Source organism: Mirounga angustirostris, unplaced genomic scaffold (genome assembly GCF_029215605.1).
Source record: "Mirounga angustirostris isolate CCGP_5_RB_7025 unplaced genomic scaffold, mMirAng1.0.hap1 SCAF_17, whole genome shotgun sequence".
In the NCBI taxonomy this organism is placed as follows: Eukaryota; Metazoa; Chordata; class Mammalia; order Carnivora; family Phocidae; genus Mirounga; species Mirounga angustirostris.
Genome location: NW_026991725.1, coordinates 24,175,011 through 24,184,810, shown reverse-complemented (window position 1 = coordinate 24,184,810; position 9,800 = coordinate 24,175,011). Strand labels below are relative to the sequence as shown.

General features: G+C 60.5%; 1 protein-coding gene across 1 annotated transcript in view; it reads left to right on the top strand.

Moving 5' to 3' along the window:
• The first annotated feature begins 1,204 nt into the window (after nucleotides 1-1,204).
• SRCIN1 (SRC kinase signaling inhibitor 1) overlaps nucleotides 1,205-9,800 on the top strand; it is a 40,789-nt gene continuing 32,193 nt past the window's right edge. The window contains 2 exon segments of the mRNA XM_045890231.3: nucleotides 1,205-1,500; nucleotides 4,685-4,783. Of these exon segments, the coding sequence (XP_045746187.3) occupies nucleotides 1,222-1,500; nucleotides 4,685-4,783 (378 nt within the window). The 5' untranslated portion in view covers nucleotides 1,205-1,221.

Below are 9,800 nucleotides of genomic sequence, written 5' to 3'. Positions count from 1 at the left end.
GGCTGGGGGTATGCCGGGGAGACTGTGTTTGTCTCCCAATGGGGAGACACCTGGCACCTGCTGTGGGCGACACCATGCCTGGCATGGGTGGCACTCTGGAACCCCTGTCCCCTGCTGGGCTGTGGAAAAGTCAACTTTGAGGCTGGAGGGTGGGAGACAGCAGGGCTGGGCCTGGTGAGGTTAGGAGCTCAGGGATGGTGGGCATATGGGAAAAGGCTTCAGAATTCTGCATGGGGACCTCAACCCCCGGCCTTCTCTTTTTTTCTGCTTCTGTACTGTCCTTTGTCCCCTGTGCGTCCCTTAAAGGTCTTGAACTTGTGTGTGTGTGTGTGTGTGTGTGTGTGTTGGGAGGGGAGACTGAGGAAAGGGAGGGCAGGGGCAGGGGGAGGGGAGGGTTCCGGGGGGAGGGCTTGAGCTGTTCTGTGTGCTTTCTTTCTCCTTTGAGTTTGTCCCAAATCCATCTCTTTCTCACTGTCCTCTCTGTGCCCAGCCTCCCCTGTCTGTCCATCAGTCTGTCTCTGGGGAGGGAGGGAAAAGGGAGGGTCCCATGCCCCGGACCTTGGGCCTCCATCTCCTTGCCATCATTACTCCTGCCTCCAGTATCCTAGTCCTGGCCCCTTTCCAAGCCAGTCCCAGCCTTTAGGACAAGTGTGTCCTGGACATTCTAGTCTGAGGGGGGAGGCTTGGGTCTCCCCCTGCCCCCAACACGCACACACACCTCTCCTTAAAGGATGCTCATGAAAGGAAGACTGGGCAGGCTCCTTTCCACATCTTTCAGGAACCATCTAAAGGAAACGCCCCTTGCCTCACCTGTTCACACCAGCAGTAGGAAGGAGGAAGGGGACGCATGGCTAGAGATGTTCAGGACCCCTGCTTCCAACCTCTCCTTGGCCTCAAAAAACAGCGCCTCACCTGCAGTCATTACCCTTCCAAACGAAGAAGAGCACGAAGCCAGAGCACGAAGCCGGACCCTGCCCTTGCCCCCCAACTTCCTGGGAGCCCCTCCCCCTGCTGCCTCTTCGGTCCCCTAGTTGGGGGGTGGACAGCCCCTCTCATCTCAGCCTGGCGCCTCTTGCCCCGCCTTAGGCCTGCCCGTCCCCCGCTCCCCCGTCCCCCCTGCAGTGACCCCCGGTGAGGGCTGGGCAGCCCCAGGCCGGGCGCCCCGTGACCCCGCCGTGCCCCCTCTCCCCTCTCGCAGATCCGGAGCGGAGCAGCCCCCCCATGCTGTCTGCGGACGATGCGGAGTACCCACGGGAGTACCGGACTCTGGGGGGCGGGGGCGGCGCGGGCGGCGGGGGCCGGCGCTTCTCCAACGTGGGGCTGGTGCACACGTCGGAGCGCAGGCACACGGTGATCGCTGCCCAGAGCCTGGAGGCGCTCAGCGGGCTCCAGAAGGCAGATGCCGACCGCAAGCGCGATGCCTTCATGGACCACCTGAAGAACAAGTACCCCCAGCACGCCCTGGCCCTGCGGGGCCAGCAGGACAGGATGCGTGAGCAGGTGAGTGGGGGCCGGCTGTGGGCTGGGGAGGGGTCTGCCTCGTGCTCCCCTGCCCCCGGGGCCCTGATTCGGTGGGGCATCTGAGGAGAGAGCCCGACAGAGAGGGAGTCAGGGAGTCGCCCTGGTTGGCCTTTTCTGGAGTCTGGGGAGGAAGGGGATGGGGGCTCAGCCTCCTGACCTCTGCCTGCAGTCCCGGAGTTGGGAGCACTGGATGGAGCAGAGAGGCAGAGGGGCGGTTGGACTGGGCTGACCGGCAGGAAGGTTGTCTTGGAGGCCAAAGAAGTGGTGGGGAGGAGGAGGGGACCGTCTTGGGGACTGACTGTTCCCAGCCTGAAGGTCCGTCCCGCCTGGAGCTGAGACTCCCGGGGTGGCCCCTCTGTGACACGGCCCTCTTGGGAGCCTCAGTAGGCTGGATCTGCTGTGCCCCGAGCCCCTGTAAGAACAGAGCCCAGAACTCCTGGGGCCTTTACCTCCTCCCTCCCTGTCCCCCCACCCCTGCCAAGACTCGCTGTGTGACTTTGACCTAGACGCTGCCTTGGTTTCTTTCCTGCCATCAGTAAGGCTTACAGAGGAGTCAGGGTGCCTGCTTCTGGACCAGGGCCTGCCTCCTTTTATCTGGGGTGGGTTGCTTCCCTTGTAAACCTCTCCCAAATCCTTGAGTTCCTGGATGTACCTCTCCATCCAAGTATGACTTTCTTGTCTGTAGGAAAGTTCTTTCTTGGGACAAGCCTTCTGCCTACAGTCCCACATTGGTGAGATGCCTTGATGGCCTAGGAGACCCAGGCCTTGTCCGCTCGGGGAGAGGCAGAGGAGGGGAGGGTGGTACATCCCATCCACACTATTTCAGTCGGGCCTGGGGGTGTCAGTCCCTGCTCCCACACCCGTCTTGCTCCGTCCCCCTTTCCAGGGGCTGCTGGGTGTGGCTGGGAAAGGGGAAGAGTGTCCCCACTCCTATTGTCACAGCAGGGACAAGGACACATTGGCGCGCTTCCCCCCTGATGTCACCTCCAGTTCTGTCTTGCTTTTGCCTTTTCCCAGCTTCCGAGTCCTCCTGGGAGCAGAGTTCTGATTGGAATAAGGGAGAGTTGCAGATGGAGATATGGCCCTCACCCTCAGGGAGCCCCTCTTCTTGGGTTCCTTCTATGTGCTTTGGCTTGGGAGGAGGGGGCAGGGACACTTGTGATCTGGAGGGGGTGAAAGGATGCTTACACTGAAGTAGGAGGGGCACAGTCAGTTGGGAGGGGGTTTAGAGAAGGGAAGACCCAGTAGGCAGGCCTGGTCAGGAAAGGCTTCCTGGAGGAAGAGGTACCTAAACTAGGCTTAGAAGGATGAAAAGGGTCTGAATGGGCATCAAGGAAGAGAATGCTATTTTAGAAGCTGGGATATAAGAGGTGGGCATGGTCCTGAGTCGGTTTGGGGGCAGGTACAGAGGCCCACCTGGCTGGTGCTGAAGGCTCAGGGTGGGAGGCAGTGGGAGATGGGGGGGCAGACTGGAAAAGTGGGGCCAGATGGTGGTGGCTAGGAGGGCTATGGTTGTTTTGGGGTGGTGAATAGGAGGAGGCAATGGGGGGAGGCAGAGGAGGAGAGGAGGAAGAGAGTGTGTTAGGGAGATGAAGGGAAAGGGATGGGGGACTGGAGAGAAGACTGACCAAGGCTTGTTTGCTGACTGGACCGAGGAGCCAAAGACAGAAAACCTCGGTAGCAGGGAGATATCGGTGCCTAGGGGAGAAATAAGGGGGTGGGAAGGAAACATTTGGAGGATGGGAGTCCAACCGCCCCTCTGCCTCTCTGCTCCATCCCACATCCCAATATGGGAGGTGAGTTTGCAGAGCAGGGAGAACATTCACTGGGATGCCCATTAGGCGCGCCGTATGCACAGCCCAGGACTCTGAAGGGACAACAGCTTCGGGAGGAGATTGAGCGTGCTGATCAAGGCAGAATGGCAGTGGGACCCAGGGCATAAGCGGGGCCGCCCGGGCATAGGTGGGGCCACCAGGGCAGAATGGGAGTCTGACTGGGGAGAAGGCCATGACAGTGGTAAGGAGGAGCCAGGAACATTCTCTCCCATCATGAGGAAGAGGAGAAAGGCCCAGGAGGAGGATGACCTGCACTTCAGAAGTCAGCCCGAGGTGAGGGGGAGAGAGAGAGAAAGAGCCATCGGGACTGGCTGGGATCTGTGGGTCCAGAGGATACCCTTCATCTCTCGTGGTGTGGCGAGGTAATGGCCCGTTTCAGGGGTTGAGGAAATTGGAGGTGGCGAGAGAGCACGACCTGGGGCGCAGATCGGTCTGGGAGGTTTGGCCATAAAAAGATGAAGACAGCAGGGGTGATGGCCTCAGGGGGCAGCAGGCCTGAGAGGGGAGGTGTGGGTGCGTTGGAGGGCCTCAGAAGTGTCTGGCATGGTCCCCTGCACAGATAGACACTCAGCAAATACTTAGTAGATGAGTCAAAGCACAGCAATTCGCTCACAAATTCATTCCTTTGTTCATTCACTCATTCATTCCCTCCGTTAAGAGTGTGAGTGGGTAGGACCTACAGCGGTTCCCTGGCCGGGGAGGGCCCGGCGCCTAAGGGTAGTGCCGGCTGGGTGAATGGCAGTGGAATGAATGAAGATGAATGAATTTGGGGATGCCGAGGGGGGCGAGGGCCTCGGGGGAAAAGGTCCTGGGGAATCAGGAGGTGATGGCTTTCAAGCCTTACGCGTGGTGTGGCCCCGGGGTGGGAGTTGACAGGGAAGAAGGGGGGGCTGTCACTGCAAAGGCACAGGGAGGTGAGGACCCCTGCGGAATGGTTCCCGTCTCTGTGAGGTAGGAGATGACATCTTCAGAGCGGAGGGAATGAGGAGCTGGAAGAGCAGACAGGTGAGGAACGGCTCGCTGGCAAAGTGCACAGGGAGCCTGTCAAGAAGTGAAGAAAAGGAATTCAGGAGTATCTGATGGAGGAGGCCTTCTCCTGGGCTCAGAGAGCCCCCCAGTCGGACAGAAGAGAAACATCCAGAAACAGACCAGGGGCTTTCGTTAGAGATCCAGCCTCGGGAAGGGACTAGCGAGTGTTGCAGGTCCCTCTGGGGTGTGAGCTCTGTGCCAAAGCTTGTCCCAGGAATGTCCCTCCCCGCCCCATCACAGTCCCCCAGCGGCTCCTGCCCGCTCCCCCTAATGGGGTGTCCCCCCCTTCGCACACACAGGTTGGCGGCTGGACCGTGGACCCCGTGTGCCTCCTCAGCTCCCTCTGCTCCCACCTCCATGGCGACTCCGCCCCGTCCGGGGCTGGCCAGCCGGCCCAGGTGAGTCACCCACTGCCCCCAGGCCCCCCCAAGCCCCTGGCAGAGTTTGGCTTTGGGGAAGACATTTTTTTTGGAGGGGGGAATATCTAGGATTTTAATTTTGCATCCCTTTCTCTTATGTAAGAGCCCCCCCCCCCGGTTCCAGGAGACTCCTATGCCCTGTACTCTCCCCGATTGTCTAATTCCTACCACTGCCTCCACAAAGGTTTGGCTTTGGGGAAGGAATTTTTTGAGGGGGAATACTCAGGTTTTGAAAAAAAATTTTTTTTGGATTCTTTTCTCCTTTAAACAGGAGTACCTACCCCACTGTCATCCCATCGGTTTTCAGGAGACTCTTATGCTCTGTACCACGTTCCCACCCCCACCGTAGGCCACCTCACTCCCATACCCCCCACCTCACGCTACCTTTCCATCTCTGAGCCGACCCAGCCTCCCCCTGAGGTCTTACCATCAGGAAGTTCTTCACAATGTCTATCACCCTTCTTGGTATGTTCAAGGCTTAGTTTCCAATTTGTAGAGGACTTTGGCATCTAGCCATTTGTTCTGAATTTGTTCCTTGATTCCTCATCAAGCCTCAGTTTCCCCTGATGGGAAGACGGATCTCAGCTTAGACAGGGGCACGCTTAGGCAGGGCTTGGGCTCCCAGCTCAGGCCTGGACATTGCCATGGGAGAAAAATAGGCATCTGGGGCCCCAACAGGGAGGAAGGAAAAGGGAGTCTGAGTTGCAGCCCGGGAGGGGGCAGACCCTGAGGGGGGCCTTGGATTGAGGGTGTCCAGCTGTAGGAGGCAGACGAGATGTAGAAACGGGGAATCCAAGGGGTAGCATGGGTACCAGCTTCACTTCCTCACACACCCTCCTGCCCCTGGAGACAGGCAAGGCTTGACTTTTTCAAGGAGAATTAGAAGGAAAGACGTGACAGCCTAGGAGAGGACAAGGCTCCAGAGCACGGTCGTTTTAGCGGAGCGTAACTCAAGTCTGGCAACAGATTGGCACGCTTGGCATCACCCACAGGGCATTCCGCCCACTTCCCTTCCTGGCTTTCAGCCCCATCTTGACTGCACTTTGGGGAACAAAGATGTGTCTGCCCCCCAGGGCTGGACGGCAAATGGGACAGACTTGTCCTGAGTGGCCAAGTGCACGTGGAGACCAAAACAGGGCTGTGAGGGGGATGGTGATGGGGCAGCAGACAGGTGTGATGTGCCTGGGGCATACGGAGGCCCTCTCCAGATGATGTGTCTTGGCACTAGATATGGTTGCGGTGACGGAAAGACGTGAGGATGAGCTTGGTGAGCTCAGTTGTCCCAGGTCATGGGGCTCTAGGCCTGTTTGCATCTGGGATTTGCCCTGTTGGGAGAAATTCCTTATGAGTGTGAGGAGACCCTGGCCCCAGGGCTTTGTGATTACAGAGGAAAGTGGCCGTTCATAGGATTTTGTCGTCACTCGCTGCTTGGTGCTTATCACACTTCTCCATGGCTGAGTCTGAGGCTCCTTTATGTAAAGTGCAGGATCAGAGAGGGTCAGCAAATGCCAGAGTTGCACAGCAGAGCAGGATCAGAGGCCATCAGGGAAGCTCAGGCATCCTAGGCCTCCCGGCCTTGGCTGGGAACTGAGTCACAGGAGAGCTGAGGAGGGGGGCGGTGGCCCCTGAGACCCTGATGGGGAGAGGCCATGATCTCGGAGGGTGACAGGTCGGGAGACAGGACACTCTCCTCCCCCCCACCCCCCAGCCTAGGCCAGACCTTTGGGAGTGGGAGGCTGAAGAGGACCCTGGGAGAGGACCAGAGGCTAGATTCCAAGCCGCAGCCCCTCCCCCCGCTTCCAGCAGGCGGCCTAACCTCCCCCCTCCTTCTGCAACCCGAGTCCCGGGCGGCGGGCCGGCGTATCGGGTGACCGCGGCGACGCAGCCACCAGCCTCCGCTGATCCTCGGCGGGGCTGCGCCGGCGGGGCCGCGCCGGGGGAGGGGGCCGGAGAGGGGATGTGCTCGGCGGCGCGCCGCGCAGCGCCAGGTGGAGTCGCGGTTACCGGGGCGACCGGGGCCCGGGCCGGCTCGGCGGCGGCGGCTCTCGCACTGCAGCAAAGGGCACCGGCGGCGGCTGCGGAGGCGGCCGGGGGAGGGGAGAGCCGGGGCGGGTGGGAGTAGGGGGCGCCCTCCCTCTCCCGCCCGACGCGGGACCTGGGGCTGGGGGCCCCCCGCGCGTACACCTGTGGCCGCAGGTAAGGACGAGCGGCGGCGGGAGCCGGGGCCGCCGCCTGGGGTTCCGCGGGCGGCGGGCCACGGAGATGGGGGCCAGCTCCGCGGCTCGGAGGGGCGGTCCGGGGGTGGGAGGCGCGCAGGCCGTTGCGGTTCCCGGTCCCCGAGAAACGCCCCCTCCCCTCCCCCCCACCGCGTTCGCCGCCTTCCGCGTGGGCCGCCCCCCCAAAATGCGGCGGGCGCCCCCTCCCCCAACCTCGGAAAGTCGTGACCTTCTTGGGGTGCGCCCTTGCCCCCCGGCGCCGCGCAGGTCCCGCAGCGCGCCCCCCCCCACGCGCTCTGCATTGGGGAGGGGTAGGAGGTGAGGGTGTCGCTGGGCACCCCTGAGGGGAGGGTCGTGCACGTGCGTCGTGGTGAGAGGCTGGCCACGCGGGGGCACGTTAGGTAGCCCCAGCCTGGGGGGGCGGCTGTTTACGTGGACGCGTGTTCACAGGAGTTGAGAGGTGGGTGTGTGCGCCGGGGCACGCGGAGCCGGGGTGGGGGGGGTGGGATTCAGGAGCCGGAGGTGCAACCGATTTGGTGGTCCTCCCTCCCTGGAGGATGCGTCGTCGGGGCTCGAGGTCAAGGAGGGGTCACGCCACTCACCTAGCCAGCTGGGGGGAGGAGGGGAGAGACCTCGGCTGGCCTGCGCTCGGATTCCCCGAGGGGGGGGGGGCACAGCCCCGCCCCTCCCAGGGCTCGTCGGGGAGAAAAGGATCAGCTGCAAGGGGAGGGAAGAACCCCACTAAGGGCGCTTAGGGTGGGGAAGGGCGGGGGTTAACTCCTCAGCCCCAGAGGGAAGATGCTATTTCCTCTTCTCACCAGGGAGTTTGAGGACTCCCTGGCCTTGCTTTCTTGGGTCTCTGGGAAGCGCCCACTCCCTCATTTCTGAAAGCCTGGTCCCTAGAGAGTGAATGGTTGGCTTCCAATTCGAATCCTTTAGAACACCTCTCATTTTGTCCCCCTGCTCCTGTAAGACTCTTTCCTACAAGTGATTACCCTTGGCAAGGGCTCTCCCATTCAAACTTTTCTTCCACGTTCCCATGGTCCTCTGGGAAGGGGAGACCCCTCCCTGAGTATGGGGGAGGGTATCCGAGGTGTTTGCTGGGGGTGAGGGGCCAGACCTCTCTTGGGTCTGATCCTTCCTGCCCTTTGCCCTCCTTCCAGGGGGTTTCTGGTGCTGGTGCTGGGAAACTCCCAGGGAAAAGGCCCAGAAGGCTGAGCGGTGCTGGGTGCCAGGGGATGGCGGGAGCCGTGCCAGAGAAGAGTATTCAGAGACATACCCCTCCTCCTATGGGCTGGGCCTATTTTTCTTTGCATTCATTCATGGTCAAATATTTGTTGAGGGCCTACTACATACCCAGGCATTTTGTTAGGTACACGGGAGGAACAGACAACCAGGAAAAGGGTGAGGAGGTTGGATGGGGAGAACCTCATCTTAGCAAACGGGGAGGAACCCTCTGCTCTCAGTGACCCAAGGCTGTCCCTTGGGTTTAACACCCTGGAAAGAGACAGAGACAGAGAATGGACGGCATTCCTAATGACTTCTCCCGACACTGTCATCTTCCCCCCTCCCCCCCTCCCAAGGACACTGAGTTGCCAGGAGACTATGTGTCTTATTCCTGGTGGGACTAACATAAAAGGAGATCTTTCCTCCCCCTTTCCAGAGAGGCCAGAGGGGCTAGGATCTACTCAGTGTGCTCTACGGGCCAGAGCCCAAAGTCTCAGAAGTCTGATCTCAGCCTCACCCCGTTTGTCAAGCACAAATGCATCTACTCTTCCACTGTTACCCTCTAGGGGGGTTTGCCTGGCTTTCTGGTGGCACTGAGGCTACCCAGTCCTCTCCCCTGTCCCCAGCTAGTGACCCCTTCCTTCCGGGGCTGACCGTCCCATGGATGTGCCCAGCCTCGGAAGTCGGAGGCAGGCCCAGGCTCAGGGCACAGCTAGCGTGGCTGTGGCCAGGCCCCCGAGGCCCGGTGGCTTCAGCCATCTGCACATCCTGAGTCCGACGTATTGACACTGGGGGCTGGGTGGGGTGGGGGATCTTCTGCCTCTTGAATCAGGAGTTAGCCTATCCAACGCCTGATGTCTGGGGTATCATCGGCATGGGACGGTTGCTGCCGCTGAGATGCCCAGAGGCACTATGACCTGGCTAGTGGAGGGAAGGAGGGATGAGACTTTCTCTTTATGTGTATACTGTGCGGGTACTGTTTTGTGTTTCTGCAGCTGGGGTGTGTGTGTGTGTGTGTGTGTGTGTGTGTGTACTATGTGTGAATGGGATCTATGTCTCTATGGGTTTCTGTGACTCTGGGGGAGGCTAGGGCGTGTGGGAATGGTACCTGCGTTTCTGTGAGCAGAGTAGGAGTGTATGTGAGCAAGTCAGGGTCCGGTGGGGGATGCGTGTTCGTGCATGAGCGGGGCTGGTCTCTGTATGAAACTCTCTGTCTCTGAGTTTCTGGGGTTGTTTCTGACCATGGAGGGCTTCTCTCCAAGTGCTTGGGTCCCTTTGTGCGTGTGTTTTTGTCGCTCTGGGTGGTATCTCTGGCGATGTCCTTATCTGATGGTGTCTGAGAGTCTGCGCTCGGCTCGGTGAGGGGCCTGTGTGCTCTGGGGCGCTGGAGCGGCCTTCTCTGCAGAGCCAGCCGTCACTGCCAGGGCTGCAGACACGAGTCTCATCAGAAACCTTCCCGTGCCCTGTGCCTGGCTCTGTTGGCCCCCACCCCCACCCGCGTGTCCACTCCTTCTGCTCCCCCTCCCCGTCCCAAGGCCACAGACAGCTGTGAC